We start from the raw sequence: 23883 nt of genomic DNA, 5'->3' as shown, positions 1-23883 counted from the left end.
AGGTTTACTTAAAACATCTCACAAAGTAGTCCTTTTTCTGCTGATAGCACTCTGTCTTCATTCACCACAAAGGTTTTATCCTTTGCTGTTACAAATTATCTAATTTTTGGGGGGCGGTACCAAATATATTGAAGGAATGGTACAAATGAAAGAAGTAGATGTTTTGGTACAACTTACAGAAAAGATAAAGGTAAATTATCTCTTTTTATGCTATGATTTTGTTACCAAGTTATAGTACCTATAGTTACTTTCAATGCTCTTTTCCTTTATGCTCTAATGCGAGTTTAATATAGTATTCTAAAAAAAAAAAAAAGTTATAGTAAAGGAGTTATACCATTATTACTTGCCTGGTTAATTAGATGGAATTTTGCGTACTTTCGTCTTTTCGTTTCTTAGCTTGAAGAGTTCCCTCCAATACTTCTGTTAAGGCAGGTCTAGTAGTGGTGAACTCCTTTAGCTTTTGTTTGTTAGAGAAAGCCTTTGTTTCTCCTTCATATCTGAAAGATAGCTTTGCCAGGTAGAGTATTCTTAGCTGGCAGTTGTTATCTTTCAGTATTTTCAATATGTCATTCATCTCTCTCCTGGCCTATAGAGTTTCTGCTGAGAAATCTGCTAATAGCCTACTACTGGTGGACCTTTGTAGGTTACCGTATATTATTTTCCTCGGGTGGCTTTAAAATTCCCTCTTTATTATTGACTTTTTTTTTCTGAAGATAGGTAGATTGATTTGACAGAGAGTGAGTGAGTGCAGACTCGTACAAGCAGGGAGACTTTCTGGCAGGCAGATGGGGAGGGAGAAGCAGGCTCTCTATGGAGCAGGGAGCCAGATGCAGGGCTCAATCCCAGGACTTTGGGATCATGACCTGAGCCAAAGTCAGACACCCAACTGATTGAACCATCCAGGTACCCCTATTACTGACTTTTGACAAGGTTAATATAATGTATCTTGGAGAAGGTCCTTTTGAGGACAAAAAGGTGTTCTGTTAGCTCCATGGACTTATATATCCAGTTGCTTCCTCAGGTTTGGGAAGTTCTCACCTGTTATTTAAATGCACTCTCTGCTTCCTTCTTTCTCTTCCCTTCTAAGATACCCATTATTCTCTTATTGGCATTTCTGATGGAGTCAGATAGTTCTCATAGGTTATTTTCACTTTTTTTAATTCTTCTGTCTCTTCCACCTGAATCATTTCTATATTTCTGTTCTCAACCTTGCTAATCCTCTCTTCCATATGATCAGCTGCATTTCCAGCACATTCTAATGCATTTTTCATCCCATTTATTGAGTTCTTCAGCTCCAGAATTTGTTTATTTCTATTTTAGAATTTCAGTCTCTCTGATAAAGCACTTAGATTTGTTAATTTTATTCCTGTGATCACCATATTGCCATTTGGAGTTTTCTTAAAGTTCTTTGAATTTCATCATAGCTGCTATTTTAAATTACCAGTTAGATTGTAATATTCCCTATCTTTGGGTTCCATTGCTGGAATTATGTTTTATGATACCATATTCTAGTGATTTTTCATGGTGTTTGATGAGACATGCCCCCACCTCCACATTTGAAGTCGTGAACACTTTTTATTTAGCCAAGGCTTTGTTTACTTTGATTCTAACAGTTCAACAGGTTGGTAGATGGGGGGTTTTCCTTTTGTTTTCCAGAAGATGGGGCTATAGCACAACTTTTTGATTTTTGTTCCCAGCACTGACTTCCTGCTAAGGGTTGGGAGCATGAAAAAAGCATAGGAGTGGCAAAATGGGGGGAGGTATGTACTTAGCACTTGGGGCTTTGGGTGTACCAATGGCCAGGTGGGGGGATCTTCAAGTGGGAAGGGTTCCAGAGGTTTGTGGGTCAGCCTTTTGCCTCTTGCCTCTTGGGGCATAGAGGAGGAGATGCTTTCCTTCAGTTCTCTTTGTCTGCCTACTTCCCAGTCCTTCCCTCCCTCCAGCCACTGGGGTCTTTTCGTAGGGAACCTGGTCCCTCCAGCTGCAGCGCCTGTTGTCAGGCAGACCACCCCCCACTCGCTGCCTTCCCCCTCTGCCTCCTCTGCCAGAAAGGTTGTGCTGGCTCACTGCAGGCCCAGCCGCTGCCTTCGCTGCCATCCCTGGCCACCGCTGCCCGCTCCCCCGCCTCTTCCACAGTCTGGTCCACCCACTTTAGGGAACACAGATGGAGGCATTTCTTGGGCATCCTGGTACCAACGCAGTGCAGAGGCACTGTGTCATTTTGTTGTTGTTGTTGCTTTTCCCCCTTCCGGGGTATGTACGTCCAGTTAGTTGTAAAACAGAGGGAACAGAAGAGGAATGACTCACAGCACCATAATACTGACATCACTCCCAAATAAAATTTATTATGAAAATGAATTTATCTTTTTTAATGTAGCCCTGCAAAATTGAAACTTGTATATGAAGCTTTCATATTTCTGTGGGAGGTTTTTCAACTTTGGCCCCACTAATATTTAAAGCTGATAACTCTTTGTGTGGGCGTTCATCTTGTTCCCTAGAGGATGTTTAGTGACATCCCTGGCCTAGCTCTTCTAAATCAGCTTCCCACCCAGTGCATGGCCCTTTTTGAGCCATGACAGAAGGGGATCATTCAGCCTCTGTTTGAAACCTTTACCTAATAAGAATCTCTTCTTTATCATTTTTGTATTCTGTATTATAACTGTCAGACTTTTATATCAGCATCCTTTAACTTCCACCAGTGGTTCTAGTCCTCGTTTGTGTAGTATAGATTAAACCAAGTACTTCTTCTTTTTTTTTTTTTTTTTAAGATTTTATTTATTTATTTATTTATTTTAAATTTATTTGACAGACAGATCACAAGTAGGCAGAGAGGCAGAAAGAGGGAGATGGGGATGCAGGCTCCCCGCTGAGCAGAGAGCCCGATACGGGACTCGATCCCAGGACCCTGAGATCATGACCTGAGCCGAAGGCAGTGGCTTAACCCACTGAGCCACCCAGGTGCCCCTTAAAGATTTTTTTTTTAATTTATTAAGATTTTATTTATTCGACAAATTTTTTTATTTGACAGAGATCACACGTGGTGGGGGGGCATGGTGCGGGGGCACGGGAGGGCGGGAAGATGCAGGCTCCCTGCTGAGCCGAAAGCCTGAGGCGGGGCTTGATCCAGTACCCTGGGAGATAACTACCCTAGCGGAAAGCAGAGGCCTTAACCCACTGAGCCACCCAGGCGCCCAAAACCAAGTTCTTTATGAAAAAGCTAATGCATGCTAACAGGCCTTACACATTCTAGAGTTCATTCAACAATTACTTAAACTCCTTTTTGTTAGGCAACAGGGATAAGCAGTGGATGAAACATGAGTTCTCTGGGAGTGTGCATAACATTTTGGGGGATGCAGTTAATACTCAGGAGCCTACAGTGATAGGGCACGTTTTGATCAGTGCTGTGAAGAATACTGAAGCGGTCAAAGGTGCATATTGAAGGCTCTTGTTGGGAGGGTGGGGTGTGGGGCCTCTCTTTCTCTTGGCCCTTTCCTCTAAAACCGCAAGACCTCGGTCATGTTTCCGAGGGTTTCCCATGTTTTCATGGGAAAAGATACTGTTTCCCAGACCTCCGGTATCTTTTGTTTCTCTGGAATGCACTTTGCCTTCATCCATTGCTTGTAAGAAATGTTTTCCGGACACCTTTGCCTAGCCGCTGATAATTCTTCCTGAGTGGAAGTGTTAAGGTTCCTTTTAAAAGTGGCACATGGAGCTGAATCCTGGCTCTGGTCAGATCATTGCAGAGTTGTCCTTAGGAATGTTCTAGCTACTGTTCTTTTGGCAGTCTGAGATTGCACCTGCCTTTTTGGCAGCCTCATTGTGCTCTTGACTCAGATTACAGTCAACAACCCTGAGGTCTTTTACTGTGCTACAACTTCCACATTGTGTACTTGTCCTGAAGGCCAGTGTTTCTCTTGCTGCCTTTGATCAGCATATTGCACAGGATGTGATCTGAAGGAGTTTGCTTCTATGTGTTTTACACTAGAAAAATACCTGGGCTTTGTGATGGCCTGTTCCTGCAATCCGTTTTACCTCTGCTTTCTGGTTGTGCTCTAGAATAGATAACATTGCAGATAACCTGACCTCCAGGTGAATGAGGAACTACTGCAGTTTCCTAAAACATCATAGGGAGATACGTGGGTAAAATGAATGCGGAATATTCCCAGGTGGGATTCTTGGCTGGAGGTCCTGTAATGATTTCAAAATTGAAAATTAAAAAAAAAAAAAAAAAAAAAAAGCCTTGGATGTCTTTTATCTTCTTGCTTCCAGAATATTTCTTATTCTTCTTGCCTTTAATCAAATAGTAATACATACCTGTACACTCAACGTAACCATTGGTTGGGAGGAATTATAGGCCCTCATTCCATCTTCACAAAGATTTTAGCATCTCTTCCATTTCTGGCTGACTTTTTCATAGCCAAAGGCTAGAAAATATGGTTGACCCCTGAGCACTATACCTCCCAGGGAGTCAAAAACCCATGTGTAATTTTTGACCTCTCAAAAACTTAACTCCTAACAACCTACTATTGCCAGGAAGCCTTACCGATAACATAAAACCATCAATTAACACATATTTTGTGTGTTATACATATTATGTATAATATCTTACAATACAGTGAGCTAAAACAAAATGTTATTTAGAAAATCATAAGGAAGAGAAAATACATTTACAGTACTGTGCTGTATATAAAAACCCACATACAAATGGACTGGTGCAGTTCAAACCCCGTGTTATTCAGGGGCCAAATACACATCTGTAAAACAGCATTGTACATGTGAATGGTACATAATGGCAGGGAATCTGTCCCTTGGTTCCTGTGTTCATGTCACAGGGATTCACAGTCCTGGATTGTGGAGAATGTGATTTAAATACCATCTGTGGCTACTTATCCAGCAGACTGGTTCAATGACAGATCTGCCAAATGAGCAGTGTGTGTTTCTAAAAAAGAAAAAGATTAGCAGAAGAATTTTACCCTGGAGGATTTAAAAATATTATTTATTTTAAAATTATATTAACTTCTACAATTCAAATTAATTTAGTTTACAGAATAATTATTCTTTAGAAGGTAACTATTTTGCTTACTATTTTCTTTAGTATTCTTAGTTACAGAGGTATGTTTTAAATGGCAACTGCTAAGCCAGCATCCCTTGCCATAAGGTAAGATAACCAGAAAGAATGTACTATCTTAACAGCGTTTCAGAAAGTTGGTCTGGGCACCTCTCCCTGCTCCCCTTGGTAGTGCTGTCATTGTGATTTGTGAAAGTGGGGCGGTTCTGGCCAGCCAGGCCCAACTTCAGGATGCCTGCGACCCTGACAGGTTCCTAACCAGGCCACAGACCCTTTGCCTTGGACATCCACCATCCTTCTCTTTGCCTCCAAACCCATGCAGGGGCTTGGAAAATGCTCCTTCTGTATATGCTAAATTTTGTTCGATGTCAACATCTTTGGGGAAGTACTAATGTATAATGCCAGGCCTAAATTTGGCTTTGGCTTTGTAGTTCATTTGCTTTTTTCCACTTAATTTCTTAAAAACCTTAAACTAAGCCCTGTGATGGCATATTGTTTACATTGTTTAGCAGCTAGAGTAAAATAATATATGAAGTATCAAGATAGGGTAGGTGTGTCGTGAACCCAACGACAGTTATCTTCAGTGTGCCAGCGCACGGAAGGAACACGGACCTCTGAGGGGGTGCACACAGCTGGACACCCAGTGGGAGGAGCTGGGATCACCAGGATCAGAATAACACTGAGGACAGGGCCAGTGGATCTGCTGTGACACTTCACAAGGACCAGCATAACAGTGATCAGGGCTACAACCCCAGATGGACCCCATCTGTCCATAACCAACCACATTTTTACAGCATCTATACCCATGTGCCTGTGATGTTCATATTAATGACAATAGCTTTTCCTTCCTAGTGCCAATGGCACTAAAATTAACCGTTTATTTTTCTTTTCCTTTTCAGAACAAGCTTGCCTTCTCCTATGTTTTCCAGAAATGACTTCAGCATCTGGAGCATCCTGAGAAAATGTATTGGAATGGTAAATGAACTCTCAATTTTATAATATAACATCAAGTAGATATAGGTTTCCCTGCATATCCTTTGGAAGGGAATCTTCATGTTGGCATAAATGTGATGTACAACAAAGTTTATGGAAATGTGAGAATCAGAAATTGGAAAAAGTCTTAGGTCTGCCTGACAGAATTTGAACCACTCTTTATGCCATTGCAGTAGGATTTTAACAATTTTTTTTTTTTTAGATTTTATTTATTTATTTGACAGAGAGAAATCACAAGTAGATGGAGAGGCAGGCAGAGAGAGAGAGAGGGAAGCAGGCTCCCTGCTGAGCAGAGAGCCCGATGTGGGACTCGATCCCAGGACCCTGAGATCATGACCTGAGCCGAAGGCAGCGGCTTAACCCACTGAGCCACCCAGGCGCCCCCATTGCAGTAGGATTTTAATGGGAGTTTTCACTCTAAAAAAAAAAAAAAAGAAAATGCTCTTTTCCTGTTGTAATACAACATTTCTATTTCCCTATAAAATTACCCAGAAATTCTCTCAGAGAGCACAGATTCGCCAACATGTAGAAGGTAGTAATTCCATGCACACTTCTTTGCATGAGCTCATTGATTTGTACTTTGAATTTTAAGTGTGATGTATTAGATACTTGGAGTGTCTCTCCTTAGCTGTGCAGGTTGATTTGATTTGCGGGGAGAGCGGCAGATGGCAAAATTTACTATTCCATAAATCCTTAGATTCTCTTTAAAACAGTGGTTCACAGAACCATCCTGACCTCAGTTAGGCTGGAATTCTGAGTAAAATTATCTTAATTCTTCCAGCACGACCTTTGACCAACTAGAATGATAAAAACTTTAAAACACACAAGTCCTAAGCTGCTAGGGAATCTACCTGGACATTCCTTTTTGTAATTTTGCAAATTTAATGTGCATTCTGGGAGTCCTCCAAGAATTTTCCCTGCACCAAGAAGTATATTCACTTTGTTTTCATTCTGGTGCTTGAAATCCTTGCAGCTTTTGATGTGCCTGCTTGGGCATTTTTCTAAGGTCCCTGTTCTCTGCATGGGGTCCTCTGATCTGAGGCTTTCCAAATGTGACTTCCAAGGAGCTAATCCCAGAAACATTCATTTTAAACAAGTATTTTCTGATTTTGCTACGTAGAGAGTAATTCAGCTAAGCTCTACAGCCGGATAATGGGATTTATCCCAGCCTTGCTGCTTCCTGTCTGAGATCCGGGGAAGCCACCTTACCACTCCTGATGGGGTTGCCTCCTGTGTAAAGTCAGGAGACTAATTTGTACCTACTAGGTGTGTTGAGAGATAAATAACATAACTTATGTAAATTATCTAGGCAGTCCCTGGTTTAGCATAATGCTCAATATTATTAGCAGCAGTTAATCCCATTTGAGAATCAGAGCACCTTCCTCTAATCCTATTTTGATTATATTAAGATTCATCAGGACAAACCAAATGTATATATTCTCAAGTAAGATGTTACACATACTACTGTCTTTGGATCTGAAATTTTCCAGACAAAAAATTAATATTTGTATTCTATAGAGTCATTATTTCTCAAACCCTTAATAAACATATTTACCATTATGATTTAGTATACAAATAGGCATATAGGTGTGTGTTTAAAAACCAGGTTCACAAAAGGAATATTCATCATAAAAATAGTCATCATATTTCCCGTTACATTAAATTAATGCTGATTCCAGCTCACTGTATTGATTACACAGTCTCTAATGGATGAAACCCTCCCTGTAGAATGGGTGCCACATCTGTCAAAGACTTATTTGGTCAACAGAATTTGTATGCAAACCTTGGGTATGGTGGTTGAGTCTTTTTGGACATCTTGGAAAATACAGTTTACATTTTTTTTAATGGACTATTTTCTTTTGGAAGATAGAAGGAGGCTGATGTTGGAGGAGTCAATATGAAAAATTACTTTTAAAAATTCAGTCTAGGAGGGACTGGGTGGCTCAGTCTGACTGAGTCATGACTGCCTTCCGCTCAGGTCATGATCCCGGGGTCCTGGGATCGAGCCCCACATTGGGCTCTCTGCTCGGTGGGGAGGCTGCTTCCTCCTCTCTCTCTGCCTGCCTCTCTGCCTACGTGTGATCTCTGTCTGTCAAATAAATAAATAAAACCTTTAAAAAAAATTTAGTCTAGCAATGATATTTGCACTTCTCTTTCAAGATACACAGTACTTTAAATCTATTGTTGGCCAACAATTAACACCTTTTGATTGTTTCTATTGCCTGTGAGAGGGGGATCCTATGACAGTGCCCAAAGAACAGCACTTCCAAATGCTAATTTCCTTTCAATCCACATTAATAAATGTTCCTCTAAGAACGATTATTTTATAAACTCAATAGAGACTTTATTGCACTGAAGTCAAAATGAAGACTTTTTTTTTTTTTAATCCTGCAATTGCATTTCTGTGATTGTTACACTTAATCCATTCACTTTAGTTCCTTACTCTGTGGGTAAATCTCAGTTACAAAGACCATGCATATTTCTTTCAGCCAGCTCTTCCCCAAAGCTTCACAGTCCCAGTTTCTCAGTTTTATAACAATAAGTCTTAAAAGTAGCAGAGGATATTTGGTGTCAAACCAGAGTGTTTCAGGATATCTATGTAAATTGAGGAGCATACCAGATGAGAGTAGAGAGTGTGAACATCCACATTTCTACGCTGAACTAGGGTCCAGTCCCAACTTTTTAAAAAAGAATGCCCCTTATGGTAGTATAGTGTCGTTATTCACAGGACATGGTTTCAGGGCACCAGGCTGGCTCAGTTGGTGGAGCATGCAACTTTGATCTCGGATTGTGAGTTCAGGCCCCACTTTGGGTGTAGAGATTATATAAAAATTAAAAACTTTAAAACAAAAAAACAAAAATACCTGGCTTTTATGAACTCGTGAGAGATGCTTATCTGTTAGGTATTGTCTAGGTATAATTTGTCTTCATCAGGAAGAAGGTCAGAGTATCTTCTCCAGACCTTTACCATCCTGGACCGCCATGCCCTGTAGCCCCTTCCCCAGCCCAGGTCGCTTTGACCCCGTCCTCCACTTCCAGAGACGCACACAGTCTGCTTTGCTTCTTTCTGAAAAGAACATAGAGACTTAGATTTCCAAACTAATTGACCTCCTTCCTTATTCTTCCAGTCTGTTTTGGACAGGATTATGTTACCAGCTGCTGGATTAGACTACATGAAATGAATACTTTACATAACTGATACTTGGTTCCCAGCTCAGAATCAGTTCTGATACTGGTTAGTTTGAAGTCTTACTTCCTTATTCCCATTGTCCTTTTGTTGGAGGGTTCTAATCTCATAATCCTATTGCCTTGTGCTTTCCTTGTTTTCTTCCTCCTCTTCTTTCCCCTCCCTTTAGGGTTCCTCAGTGGGACTCACCCAGAAGTTAGGTCACGGTGTTCACACTTAGTGACTTTTGGAACCAGGGCTGGCACCAGGGTGAGGCAAGTGGGGTATATAGGTGCAAAAGTGGAGTAGGGATCTGTGCTCATGGCTTTGCGGGTGCCAACCATGTGTTTGTTAAATGTCCTGGAGTCCTAGAATTTTAATATTTGGATTATTATCAGAGATGAAAAAGTCCTGATGTATTTATAAAAACTGACCTTTAAAAATGATACATCACTCTTTTAAATATTGTCTAGTAGAATCAAATACCATAGAGGCTTGAATGCAAGAGCAAGCTATTCCTTAAGAGTTGAAAAGTTTATATTATAGTTCCATTTGCTCCTTTAATTCATATTTCCATTCCATATTTCTTATGGAATATTATTCTTAATTTTTTTATCTTTGAAGGTATTTTATTCATTACTCTATCATACTTTGCTATCATAAAAGTACATACAAAAATAAAAATTTGTTAGCATATATCCCATATTAATAATGAAAGTTTCTCTGCATCAAGTTATTCTTCCAAGTATTAATAAATGAGTGATCTAAATAACAGGCATTGCCAAATTTATGAAAATATTAATATAGAAGATAAAATGTTACTCATAAAATGAAATTTTTTCAGTTGGGTTTAGATATCAGAGAATGTCTCCTATTGTTAGATTTTTTGTAAGAGGATTTTCAGTAATGATTATTATTTTTTAATAGATTTAAGGATTAAGAAACCTTGCTCATATTAATAGACAGATGGGAGTAGGAGTTTGGTGGGGTTTTTTTTTTTTTTTTTTGAGCATCTAGCAATATCCTTCAGTTCTTTGACCCTTTCCCAACTGTGTACCAAAATTCAGATAGCAATGTATTATCAAAAATATTTTTTTTATGATCTGTAAGTTGACAACTCAATTAGGACGTCTTCAGTGGCACTACAAACAAAAATTTGGAAAACTTTAACTTATGAAACATCTTGTTATTTCCACTGACATCCTTAGGTGTCTTGGTCTTTGGGAAAAGTAGCCAGAGCAGCTTTCTCAGGGCCGGTAATTTTGCTTCACATAGCTCTTTCCTCTCACTCACATACACTTTGCAGCAGTGTGAAGGGGCTGAAAACATGGAAATATTTTTCACTGAAACATCTGTGTCAATATAATAACTTCCATCTTAGCATGAGCTGTAAAGAAGAAGCTTTCCCTCAAAGCCATAGATTCAGCTCGTTTGCTCGATGTGAGGGCCTGCCACATGGCCACGGAGCCAGACTCCGCTCGGACACAGCCCAGGTCAGCTGTCAGGAATGTGATGTTATTTTGGGGGTCAGATAAATAAATATGTTAGTATATGTCACTGCGACAGCTGTCCTACTCTTGAATTCTAAATCTAAGATCAATACAGACCTGGATACAATCTGGAGCATTGCCGCAACTGGTGCATTGTTAACACTGCCTTGAGAGACCTGGATCAGAAACAGCAAAGCAGTTAAACAAAACCTGGCATCTTTACCACCTCATTTTGCAATGATCTGAAGTCAGAATACCCCAATATGGGAGAAATGGCTAGAAGGCCCCATTTCTGATGTCAGGTCTTTGCCTTAACTGAAACAGAAAAAAGTCATGGAGCCCAAATTCAGACTAATGGGGCCTCCGTTAAAAGTGGCTTCCCTGACCCCAGTACTGTACTTCTAACCCTCACCTTCCTTTGGCGCCCTGCAGGGCAAGAATCCTATACTGTGATTCAGGGTGGTGGGAGGGGTCCTCCCCCACCCCTCATCGCAGAAGGGTAGTTTGGAAAGGGGAAGTGGAAAAAGAGAAACAGCATGACATCCAGTGCAGGCATCTGCTTGAGCCTGCCACTGGTAAGGTAAGGGTGCCTATGGAGGCTGAGCACCTGGAAATGGGCTTCCTTTAAGCATGTGGCCCATGTGGCTAAGGGAGAGTCTCTGTGACTTCACCTCTAGGGAATACACAGCGTGAAGACAGAGATCAGTTCCAGCTTCAGCCAGTGCGTCTGTCATCCTTCCACGTTCCTGCATAGTGGCTGTCCATCCAAGTCTGCAAGGACTGCTACTAGACGGGAAGAATGGGAAAGGAATATCTTTCTGTTTGTCTTTCTCCTCATAGCTTTCCTGGTCTTTTTCTTTGTTTTTACCATTGGTTTGCACCAAGGTCCACAGAGTGTGGTTCAGTTCATACACAAAGATACATCTGTTTCCTGCCCCATAGTTCCTTCATTTCTGGCTGTGTTATCTTCCACTTGTTCCCCTGTTGCATTCCCCTTGGCCTGGTCTGTGAGGGTTGAGGAACAGTGCTGTAAGCAGCAGTGGAAGGTATGAGGGCAGCAGGCTTTTTCCAGACCACTCATCCAGATAGTCCCAAGGGAACTCTCTTGTGGGTTCTTCGTGTGACTGCTTTGGGCTAATCGGTGGTATTCAGACAGCAAGAACCTCTCATGCAAGATAACTAGTAGATGGAAGAAATCTTATAGAGGGAGGGGACTGAGCAGCAGCAGATGTGAAAGAGACCTTTGACCCTCCAAAGTGAATTTTTATATCCTTTGTAGCTATGGGAGGTCGGGGGTGGGGGGTTGTGAAGGAAAGATCCAGTGCCAGCTTCGTCTTGCAGAAGGCACATCCAAGGAACAGAGCCAGGACTGCAACTAGCACTTGACCATCACTGAAGAGTCTAGAAACTCACTTAATGCTCGGGTCACACTCCTGGGTGAGGACTCTGCCTGCAAGCTGGCCACCTGGACAAATGAGCAGACAGATTTAGCCTAAGACCTAAATTAAGTTTCTCTGGGTAACCCAGGTCTTAAATATTTGCACATTTGGTTGTTACAGTGTTAGACTTTATGTACATATAATGTTTTCCATTTTAGTTGGAATCAAACTTGGCCTTGCCTTCAGGCTGTTTAAGTAGTGCTTAAGTGATGAAGTCTCCTTCTCTCTCCCTCTTTTTTTTTTTTTTTTTTTAATTCTCAGTTTGTCAGCTGATGAGAAATTGCAATTAAGAATTTCTTCAGTTTCATCATTGGTTGCTATTAATTTGCATGGATAAATTTAAACTTTGTTTTTAGCTGGGTCACAGGGTGGAACTGCCTGGCATAAATACTTAATTTTTCCAGCTCACTGATACTCCCAGTGATAAAAGTAGTCCAGCTAATGTTTCTTCCTGAAACTTGACCCTCATATTGTGTGTTGTTTCTTTTCCTATTGTTGGAATCTACACAGTACTAATTAGTTGTATACAGTATTGAGAGGGTCCAATACCAGACTATTATATGGGAAGTAAAAATTTCCAAGACAGAACAAAATACAGTTTGCGTCACTTGAATTTTTTATTACATATCTAGGGAACTGTAGATTTTAACAATTAAAATTAATGTAAGGTTACCTTAAAATAATTTGACTAGTAGAACCAATAAAGTTATACATCCATTGCTATATTTTAAAATAGCTTTTTATACTCTTCTGAGGGTGTGAGGGTATTATCTTGGACTGGATTTATGTGTATATGTTCTCCAGGGTCTTTTTCTTTCCTTCGTACTCCTCCTCTGTTAGCTGGGCCCAGATGTTGGCCCTTTTTGGGTCCTTAAATGCATACATTCTGAGTTATTAAAAGAAGTAGGAAGAAGGTGCTGAAGTCATTCTGGATTGCAACACTGGATTTAAAGAAGCTTATTTAAGAATTTTAGGAGCTTTTCAAATGATTGAAAATAATCCACCCATTGAATTGATGATAAACCATGTCCCTTGTGCCTCGGTCTCCGGTCTGTAGCTCGCCTTCTCTCACTTGTTCGCTAATTCCTGTGAAGCCCGGCCAGCTGTGTTGAGCCGCCAGCGGCCAGCAGGCCCTTGCCCATCGCATCCTTGCCTGGGTATTTTCCCTGGGAGGATATATGTGAAGAGATGCAGCGCACCTAGTGTTGCTTTCGAGATGAAAGATTAAGCCCCTAGGCCAGGATTCTCATCTGATCTTCTGTAACGCGGCACAGGCAAACAGGCTGTCGCCTCGAACACATCTGCCTCAGGGAGTATTTTGTCCTTCTAGCGCTGTTAGGGGTTTAAAAAAACATGGAGAATCCAGCTTAGCAATAAAGTTCTTCCTTCCTGTAATGAAGTCTCACCCTGCTGTTGTACATGATAGAGTGAAACGTAGAGAGCACGAACAGCACGGTGTGGGTCACACACTGTCGAAGGAGAGGGCTCGAGTCGTCCCCCTGGTGAACCCTGTCTTCTTGGTGACTGGATGGAGCAGCAGCCAGCAGAGCCTTCCCACAGGACTGCAGCCGTCCGTCCTGGCTGGAGCTCCGGGAGGTGTCCTCTCCTTCACTCCCTCCCCCTCGAAAACCAGGACTCAGAAGACGGGATACACCTGGGTGGCTCAGTCGGCTAAGCCTCTGACTCTTGATTTCGGCTCAGATCGTGATCTCAGGGTTGTGAGATCAAGCCCTGTGTGGGACTCTGCTCTGGTCATGGAGTCAGCTTAAGAGTCTCTCCCTTTCCTTCTGTCCTTCCCCCTGCTCACTTGCACTATTTCTAAAATAAATAAAACCTTTAAAAAACAAAACAAAACAAAACTTGGAAGCCATACTGCCTTCTGAGTAGCTTTTCTACAGCTCAGTGTCCCAGGTGACAGGGCGAAGTATCCTACTCTTTGTGGCCCCCTTGCCCCTGTGCATCTTGGAAGAGGACCTGGTGTCCTCACATGTGTTCTTAATGATAATAGCTAACGTTTATTGCTATTACACCTGCTGCTCTTCTAAGTGTCATATAGGAATTAACCTTTACAAGCCCTGTGAGGCACACAATGAAGTGCCTATCTGGGGAGAGGTGAGGGACTTAATCGGGGTGACACAAGCATGAGGTAGCAAGGGGCCTTTGATCTCAGAGCCCATTCATAAAATGTACCATCTTAACCATTTCTGAGCATTCTGAGTGGAGTTCGTGCCTTCACTCTTTTGTGCAGCTGTCCCCACCAACCAGCCAGCCTTTCCAGAAGGGACACTTCATACCAGTGTCACCTGTAGCTCCCCAACCCCCCTGCAGGCACCATGCTGCTTTCTGTTCAGGACTCACTCTTCAAACCACTTTAGTGTCGCCACTTAGGACTGGACTAACCTGAGCAGATTTTGTTGCTCTTTTTCCCTTCTGCTGCTTAGATCTCGTTTCTCTCTTGTGCATTTTGTGACTGGCAGGTCAGTGTGTGTGTTGTAAGGCGGTCCCAGTTGCCACGGCGCAAGCTTGTTCGCTTCCTTTTGCCAGGCTGAAAGTATTAGACTTTGAAATAAATTTCCTGCTTGACTGCTGATTAAAAGAGCAATGCGTGTCCATTGTAGGAAACTTAGAGAACACAGAAAAGCATAAAGAAGTAATTCAGATCCCCTGTACTGCCCACTCCTCGAGGTAACAGCTGTTAACTAGTTGGTGCTGTGACCCTCTGGCATTTATTTCTAGGTCTATAAAACCTACTGGTGAACATGTTGCTTTGTAACCTCCCTTTTCTTACGTTTTGCCATGTGAACTGTTGTGCATCCTTAAAAAGAGGGTTTGACTTCAAGGAGCTTGTATCCCAGTGAAGGAGTCAGGAAAGCCTAGCACATTGTGATAAACGCCTGACTAGGCATGAGGTCGGTGGGCACGGGGACTGCAGAGCAGCGTGTGGGGTAGGGGCTCCGGCAGGGTGCGGCGTCTGAGGCGCTCTCCTCCCCCCAGGAACTGTATTACTGCAGAGTTAGCAAGACGAGCAGACACAGCAGCAGGACGTCTCCCACGCAATCAAGAGCTAAATGGTGAGATGGAGGGTCTGGTCCTCCGGGAGCTGGAGGAAGCGAGAAATCAATGAGCCCTAGAATGGTTGAAGGGGAGAGACTTGGGCTGGGCCTTGAAATACGGGTAGGATGTACGAGAGTTGAGGGATGAGAGCAGGGCATTTCAGGGCGGGGTTGGCCCTGCCAGGTCTTTGAACCCAGTGCCTAAAACAGTGTCTGGCACCTGGTAGACGCTAAATAAGATTCAAAGATCTGCTGAAAAAAATTAATTTCTAATGCATATTCTGTACTGTAAGTTTGCTGGAGAAGAGATTTTCTTTGAGAGGTAGCTGACAAAATTGCAAGATATTGAAAGTATACATCAAGGTGATTGGATATGGTATATACATTGTGAAAGGATCCCCTTGAGTTAATTAACACGCGAGTCACCTCAGTACTTTTTTTCCTGTGAGAACATTTAAATTCTCTACTCTTACCAAATTTTGTTTATGCAAAACAGGGTTAATCAACTATAGTTGCTATGTTATATATTAGACCTTCAGATCTTATTCATCTTATAACTGTACGATTGTACTGTTTTACCAATCTTTCCCGAGACTTCCTACCCACAGCCCCTGGCAACCACCTCCCTACTGTGTTTCTGCGTTTTAGCCTTTTTCATATTTTTATTTTGTTTTTGTTGTTTTGTTTTCCACATATCAGTGATACTACGGAGTTGTCTTTCTTTCTGACTTATTTCACTTAGCATACCTCCAGGTTCATCTGTGTTATCACAAATGGCAAGATTGTCTTCTTTTGTAAGGCCAAATAATATTCCTCTGTGTGTGTGCGTGTGCGTGTGTGTGGTTTTCTTGACCACAATAATCACATTTTCTCGATCCATTTATCTTTTGCTGGACACTTCAGTTGTTTCCATATTTGCTATTATAAATACTGCTCATGGGGGTGCAGATGTCTTTTCAAGTTAGTGTTTTCATTTCTTTGGGTAAATACCCAGAAGTGGAATTGCTGGGTCATATGGCAGTTCTATTTTTAAGTTCTTGAATCTCCACTATGCTTTCCATAGTGTCTGTACCACTTTACACTCTCATCAGTAGTGCATGAGAGATCCCTTTTCTCTGCATCATTGCCAGCCATTCATCTCTTTTATAGACGTAAAACAGATGTCATGTGGTGTGTCACTGTAGTTTTGATTTGCATTTCCCTGATGAGTAGTCATATTGGGCACCTTTCTTCTATCTATGGGCCATTTGAACGTCATCTTTTTTCTATTGAGTTGGAAGATTATATATATATATATATATATATATATATATATCTTGGATACTACCCTCTTATCAGGTACATGATTTATAAATATTTTCTCCCATTCTGTAGGTTGCCATTTCATGTTGGTGATAATTTTCTTTGCTGTGCAGAAGTTTCTCCATTTGATACAGTCCCAGTTTTTTGTTTTTGCTTTTGTTACTTTTGCTTTTGATGTCAGATTAAAAAAAAAAAATCGTGAGACTCATGACAAGTTTACCCCTTATATTTTCATCTAGTTTTATGGTGTCAGTTCTTATATTAAAGTCTTCAATCCATTTTGAGCTGACTCTTTTGAAGGGTGTAGGATAGTCATCTAGTGTCATTCTTTTGCCTGTGGCTGTCCAGTTTTCCTAGCATCATGTATTGAGGAAATTATTCTCCGTTGTATATTCTTGACTCCTTTGTCAAAAATGAATCCATATATGTGTGGATTTATTTCTGGGCTCTTTGTTGTATTCTGTTTACCTAGGAAGCAAGATGTTAGCTATGGGCTTGTCGTAAATGGCTTTTATTATTTTGGGGTATAGTCCCTCTCTACCCACTTGGTTGAGAGTTTTTATCATGAAAGGATATGGAATTTTGTCACATGCAGTGTTTGCATCTATTGAGATGATCATACGATCTTAATCATTGATTTTGTTAATATGGTGTATCACACTAATTTTTGGTGTTGAACCATCCTGCATCCCAGGAATAAATCACACATGATCATGCTATATGATCCTTTAATGTATTTTTGCATTTGGTTTGCTAATATTTTGTTGAAGTCTTTTGCATCTCATAAGAGATACTGCTCTACGATTTTCTTTTGATTGTGGTGTCTTTCTCTGGTTTTGGTATTGGGATAATGCTGCCTTCATGAAATGTGTTTGGAAGTGTTTCCTCAGTTTTTTTAAAAGAGTTTGGGAAGTACAGTCTGGCAGGATTTACCAATGAAGTCATGGGGTCCTGGATTTTTGTTTGTTGGCAGGCTTTTGGTTATGCTTCAATGTCCTTACAGATAATTTGTTCAGATTTTCTCTTAATTTGTGATTCAGTCTTCATAGATTACATATTTCTAGGAATTTATCAATTTCTTTTAGGTTTTCTCATTTGTGTTGGCATGTAATTGCTCATAGTAGTTTTTTATTTTTCCGCGTGTGTGGGGGTGGGGGTTCACAGATTGACTGATTGATTTTAGGAAAGAGCACAAGTAGAGGTGAGTTGCAGAGGAAGAGGTAGAGAGAGAATCTCAAGCAGACTCCAGACTAAGTGTGGAGCCCAGAGCGGGGCCCAGTCTCAGGACCCTGAAATCATAACCTGAGCCGAAATCAAGAGTTAGATGCTTAACTGACTGAGCCACCCAGGCATCCTTCCATGTATTTTTTTTTTAATTGAACTATAGTTGATACACAGTGTTGCATTGGTTTTAGGTGTACAACATAATGATCCAGCAAGTCTATATTATGCTATGCTCACTGCAAATGTAGCTACGATCTCTCATGGTGCTATTACATTGATATATTGCCTTTGTTTTACCTTTTACCCTCGTGACTTACCCATTCCATAACTGGAAGCCTCTGTCTCCCACTCTCCTTCACCCGTTTTGCCTATATGATTCTCTGTATTTTTATGGTATCAGTTGTAATGTCTCTCCATTTATAATTTTTGAGTCTTTTCTCTTTTTTCTTGATGAGTCTAATTAAAGGTTTGTCTACTTATCTTTTCAAAAGAACCAGCTCTTAGTTTCATTGATCCTTTCTATTATCTTTTTAGTCTCTATTTCTTTCATTTCCCTTCTGATCTTTGTTATGTCCTTTCTTCCAGTAACTTTGGGCGTTTGTCTTTTTCTAGTTCCTTGAAGTATAAGCTTAGGCTTTTTATGTGAGATCTTTCTTGTTTCTTAATGTAGGCATTTATTGCTATGAAATTCCCTCTCAGAATTGCTTCTGCTGCATCCCACAAGTTTTGGCATATTGTATTTCCATTTTCATTTGTCTCACTCAAGATATTTATTGATTTTTTTCCCTTTTAATTCTTCTTTGACCCATTTGTTCTGTAATGTGTTTTATATCTCACGTATTTGTATATTTTTCCATTGTATTTGTATTCCATTCCATTTGTATATTTTCCATATATTTTTCCATTTTCCATTTTCTTGTTCATTTCTTTTATTTCTTTTTTTTTTTTTTAAGATTTTACTTATTTATTTGTCAGAGCACAAAGAGGGGAAGAAGCAGGCAGAGGGAGAAGCAGGTTCCCTGCTGAGCAAGTAGCCTGATGCTGGGTTCAATCCCACGACCCCAGGATCATGACCTGAGCTGAAGGCAGATGCTTAACCAACTGAGTCACCCAGATGTCTCTCTTGTAGTTCATCTCTAATATCATACTCTTTTGATGAGAAAAGTTGCTTGATGTTGTCTGAATCTTCTTAAATTTACTGAGACTTATTTTGTACCTAGTGTATAATCTGCCCTGGAGAATGTTCCATGAGCCTTTGAAAAGAATGTATATTTTGCTACTATCCAGTAAAGTGAATGTTCTGTATAAGTCTCTGGGATCTGTCTGGTTTAACATAGTATTTAAGTCCATTGTTTTTCTTTTGATTGTCTATCTGGATGGTCTGTCCATTGTTAAATGCAGATATTGATGTTCCCTACTTTTATTGTATCGCTGTGTTAAGTACATAGCAGTGCATCCCATACTGTTGATCTGCTTTGTCTCTGGGGGAAGGAGCATTTTCATGTTTTTATTTCCTTCTTGTTAAATTTTATACCTAGAGTTACCTGTTCCTCTATTAGTGTTTTGTTTTGTCTTGTTTTATTAAAGAAAATAACCAGGGAAGGTATTTTTTTCAGAGAAGGAAGAGAGCCTGAGCCATTGCAATAAGATAAAATCTGGTAGTCCCAGTTTTCTGACCTGGGTACAACAGTGCAGTTCTGGAGTTAAGATCTCAAAGTACACATATTGCAGCCTTCTTTTCTTATCTCTTTCTAGATTCTTATTCTCCCTGGTCTCCCCAGAAATAGAAACCTACTGTTTAATCAGATTGAGCTGCTACATGTCTGTCTATTCTGCAGTATTTTATGGTAATGAATGAGCTTCTGCACTCCAGTTGTATTTTTGTGAAGGTTACATTATTTTTAATGGTGCAGGTCAGTAAGAATGTGGGTGTTGAGGGGTTAAAGTCAGAGGTAAGACAGATGGCATTCAAGCCTTGGGAATGGTCACATGACCCACATAAGTTTAGTCACCAGACTTTTTATGAAAGACCTGATTTCCAAACAAAAGGTAAATAATGGTAGGTGGAAGGTTGGGATGATCAGCAGAATATTCTAGAGAATACCAAGATAAATTTGTTACCTAGCGATTTTTTTAAAGATTTTATTTATTTATTTGTCAGTGCACACAAGCAGGCAGAGCGGCAGGCACAGGCAGAGAAGCAGGCTCCCCTGTGAGCAAGGAGCTTGATGTGGGACACAGTCCCAGGACCCCAGGGTCATGACCTGAGCCAAAGACAGCGGCTTAACCCACTGAGCCACTCAGGCATCTCTCTAGAATTTTTTAAAGACCTAATGTTGGAGTTGTTTGCTGGCGGGATGGGGTAAACAGAGTTGAACATTCAAGTCAGAGACATGCCCCCACCCCAGTCATTACATTATGTTTGGAAGTCTGTTGTGATTGTTTCATTTTAGCAGATAGAATTTAAAACCTGTTCTATAAAATGCATTTTAGCCTTCTAGAACCGAGTCCACAAAGTATAGTAGATCTGAGTGCTCAGGAAACCTCACTGTTGTTCAAAAACAGTCTGAAATTTCTTTTGGAAAATTAACACAAAAATGGCCTATCACCAATCATTAGCTCACTGTGAAGATCTTTGTTTTTTGTGTCCACATCACCTTTCTATCTCATTTCCTAATTCTGTCTAAGGCAGATTTATTACTACTCATCATCTTATGCTCACCAGATTGTGGGCTCCTCAAAGTCAAGGAGAATGTTTGGGTAGTCTATGTGTTTCCTTCCATGCCTGGAACAATATACTCCATATTGTTGGGTGCTCTGGAAAGGTTTGTGAAATTGAATGGATAGTAATTAAATGCCATGGGCTACTGTTTTCTGTTACTTCCTTCCCAGGAACATGTTAGGTAAATATGGCAGCAGGTAAGTTTGCCAAGTCTATGGGACATCACTGTTTCCATTTTCTTGTGAAATAGGAACTGTCCAAGATCACCATGCCGGTTATATTTAATGAGCCTCTGAGCTTCCTGCAGCGACTCACCGAATATATGGAGCATACATACCTCATCCACAAGGCCAGTTCGTTCTCCGATTCTGTGGAAAGGATGCAGGTATGTGTCAAACATGCACTGAAAGGGCGTGAGATAAGAGACTTCTCTGCTACCTCCACCCCCAAAAACACAAAAAGAATTTGTGTTCAATCCAGTGGGAGTTTGGGAAATGTGCTTCCCAGAGAGTGTTTGAAGTGTCCTCTGCCTTCCCTCCCCTGCCATCCTCCAGCCAGAGTGCCACCACAGTGGAAAGACCAGTGACAATTGCAAGAGAAGCAGAAGGTGGTCCATTACCAAATCTGGATGTTAGTGAGCTGAGTCTCCATTTTGGAAAATAGTATGGTGTTGGGGGAAATAGCTTAATTTTTCTTTTTTCAGATGTTCTTAGACTGTTTTCCAAAAAGGAACACACACACACACACACACACACATACAAATACAGATATGTGCTTATGTATGTAAGAAATATACACACTGTCACAGGTTAAATCAAAAGACAACAAGGAATTGCACTTCTTAATTTTGTTTTTGGTACAAGATGCTTCCGTGGTGTGTTTGGATGGGTCAGGTACATGCAGAACAGAATAGACACACTCCTCTTCTTCGGGCAATGCCATGACATTCTAAAGGGAATCTTCCTGTTCTTTCGTTTCTATCAGTCAGCTTTTCTCAGCCTTATGAGACTTGATACCAGTGTTCAGTTATGTCTCATTCTCCCTATCCTAAAAATGTTGTACTTTTTAGAAATTTTAAGAGAATTAAAAGTGATTTGGGGTTTGAGGGTTTTTTAAAAGTTCTTGGGAAAATTTGTGGCACCCTTAGGGTGTTATAAAAACCATATGGCCCAGAATGACTAGTAATTCTCGTTTTGAATGCCCACACTGGCATATTAAGTTGCTAGAGCTGTATTAAAAATCCAAACAGCTAAGCTCCTCAAAATAATTTTGTAAATTACACTCTTCAGCAAAATTTCAGGTCCTAAAAGAATGGGGAGCAAGCTAGGCTATTTATAACTCCTGATGCTCTGTTCCACAGTGTGTAGCAGCATTTGCCGTGTCCGCTGTTGCTTCTCAGTGGGAGCGCACGGGAAAGCCTTTCAACCCACTGCTGGGAGAGACCTATGAATTAGTTCGGTAAAGATCTTTCACTTTTTGAGATGGCTTTTGTATGATTTATATAGCTTTTGAAATGAACAGGGGAAAAAATGTATATATTTTTAACATTACCAACATTTTGCATTATTAGAGCAAGTTAATAGTTTTGATGTTGGTTCTGTTTTATAGACTGTGTAAAATGGACACATATATGAAATGCACCATTACGACAAGGATTTCGGGATTTCTGATCATGTGGGATTAGTGATTCTTTTCTCCTTCTGTAGGTCATAAAATATGATTGGAGTTTTTTTTAATACCCATTTAATATATATTAACAAATTTAGACTGTTGGCATAAAGGCAATGAATGCATCTACAGGTATAATTCTCTGTGCCTGCTGTATGCCTACTGTAGCCTGCTTCTTTACCCACAATTAGGGAATCCATTTGGCTTTAGTTTTGCTAAATCCTTTTCATCTCTGCATAAGTCTTGATCTCATTTGTATTGTAGCTGTTTGAAAGGGACACATTAGATTCCCCTTTCTTAATATCAATGGAATAAGTTTTAAATTTGCATGGCTAATATTGTCAATTCTTGCAGGTTGCCCAAATTCATGTGCCTATTCTTTGATATGTTCAAGTAGCTAGAACCTATTTAAAACTGTAATATCACCTTTTGACTGAATTGACAGTAATGTACACATTGCATGGCAAGAGTTAATTATAATGCTGCTGCTTCTTTTTTTTTTTTTTTAATCTTAAGAGATGACCTTGGTTTCAGACTCATCTCCGAGCAGGTCAGCCATCACCCACCCATTAGTGCTTTTCACGCTGAAGGATTAAACAATGATTTCATCTTTCATGGCTCAATCTACCCCAAACTGAAGTTCTGGGGCAAGAGTGTGGAAGCAGAACCCAAAGGAACCATCACTTTGGAGCTCCTTGAGTGAGTTGAAATCTAGCCATTAAACTCTTTTCATGTCATGCCTACTCGTAAATATATATACCTGCACACAGACTTAACAGTGTTGTTCTAAAGCTGGAGAAAAACAGCTTTTATACAGCGTAAACTATCCACCTTTCTGTAAAAGAATTAGGAAGCACTGCAGTAGCCATTGTTTATCAATTTAGGAATGTATGAAAAATTGAGCTTGATGTTTGACTATGGTATTTGTGTCTATTTTAAGTGAGAATGGAGTCAGTTACTCCATGATAGATCTTAAGAGGCACTTTCTTTAGATCAAGGCAATGTTTTCTTTAACGTCTTTCAAAATGAATTCACTTTCAGAACTATTGAAATAATAATTGGCCTATTTAGACATTAGGTAAATTTGAAAGTCCTCCTCTTTTGCAGTAGAAAAAAAAAGATTAGCATGGAATATCTTTCCATTTATTAACGTCTTCTTCAATTTCTTTCACTAATGTCTTATAGTTTTCAGTGTACAGGTCTTTCTCTTCCTCAGCTACATTTATTCCTAGGTATTTTATTCTTTTTGATTCAATTATAAATGGGATTGTTTTCTCAATTCCATGCTCATGGATTACAAGAGTTAATACTATTGGTATATCCATACTATCCAATCTACAGTTTCAGTGTAATTCCTATCAAAATTTTAATGATGGGGGCACCTGGGTAGCTCAGTGGGTTAAGCCTCTGCCTACGGCTCAGGTCATGATCTCAGGGTCCTGGGATCGAGCCCCGCATGGGGCTCTCTGCTCAGCATGGAGCCTGCTTCCCCCTCTATCTCTGCCTGCCTCTCTGCCTGCTTGTGATCTCTGTCAAATAAATTAAAAAAAATTTTTTTTAAATTCCAGTGATGTTTTTCACAGAAACAGAACAAACAGTTTTAAAATTTGTATGGAGCCACAAAACATACTGAAAAGCCAAAGCAGTCTTGAGAATGAACACAGCTGGAGGCATTACATTTCTTGATTTCAAACTATACCACAAAGCTATGGTAACGAAAACAGTATAGTATTGGCATGAAAAACAAACACATGAGAT

The 23883-nt window shown here is 40.3% G+C and overlaps 1 protein-coding gene across 6 annotated transcripts in view; it reads left to right on the top strand.

Moving 5' to 3' along the window:
- The window catches only part of OSBPL1A (oxysterol binding protein like 1A), a 229517-nt gene that overhangs the window by 191831 nt on the left and 13803 nt on the right, over nucleotides 1–23883 (top strand). For all 6 annotated transcript variants that reach the window (XM_045065459.1, XM_045065460.1, XM_045065461.1 and 3 more), the window contains 4 exons: nucleotides 5968–6043; nucleotides 20708–20842; nucleotides 21818–21915; nucleotides 22642–22824. In XM_045065459.1, the coding sequence (XP_044921394.1) occupies nucleotides 5968–6043; nucleotides 20708–20842; nucleotides 21818–21915; nucleotides 22642–22824 (492 nt within the window). The remainder of the gene's footprint in view (nucleotides 1–5967; nucleotides 6044–20707; nucleotides 20843–21817; nucleotides 21916–22641; nucleotides 22825–23883) is intronic.

Source organism: Mustela putorius, unplaced genomic scaffold (assembly GCF_011764305.1).
Source record: "Mustela putorius furo isolate JIRA1106 unplaced genomic scaffold, ASM1176430v1.1 tig00003858_pilon_pilon_pilon, whole genome shotgun sequence".
Lineage (NCBI taxonomy): Eukaryota > Metazoa > Chordata > Mammalia > Carnivora > Mustelidae > Mustela > Mustela putorius.
This window is presented reverse-complemented; position numbering and strand designations above follow the sequence as displayed.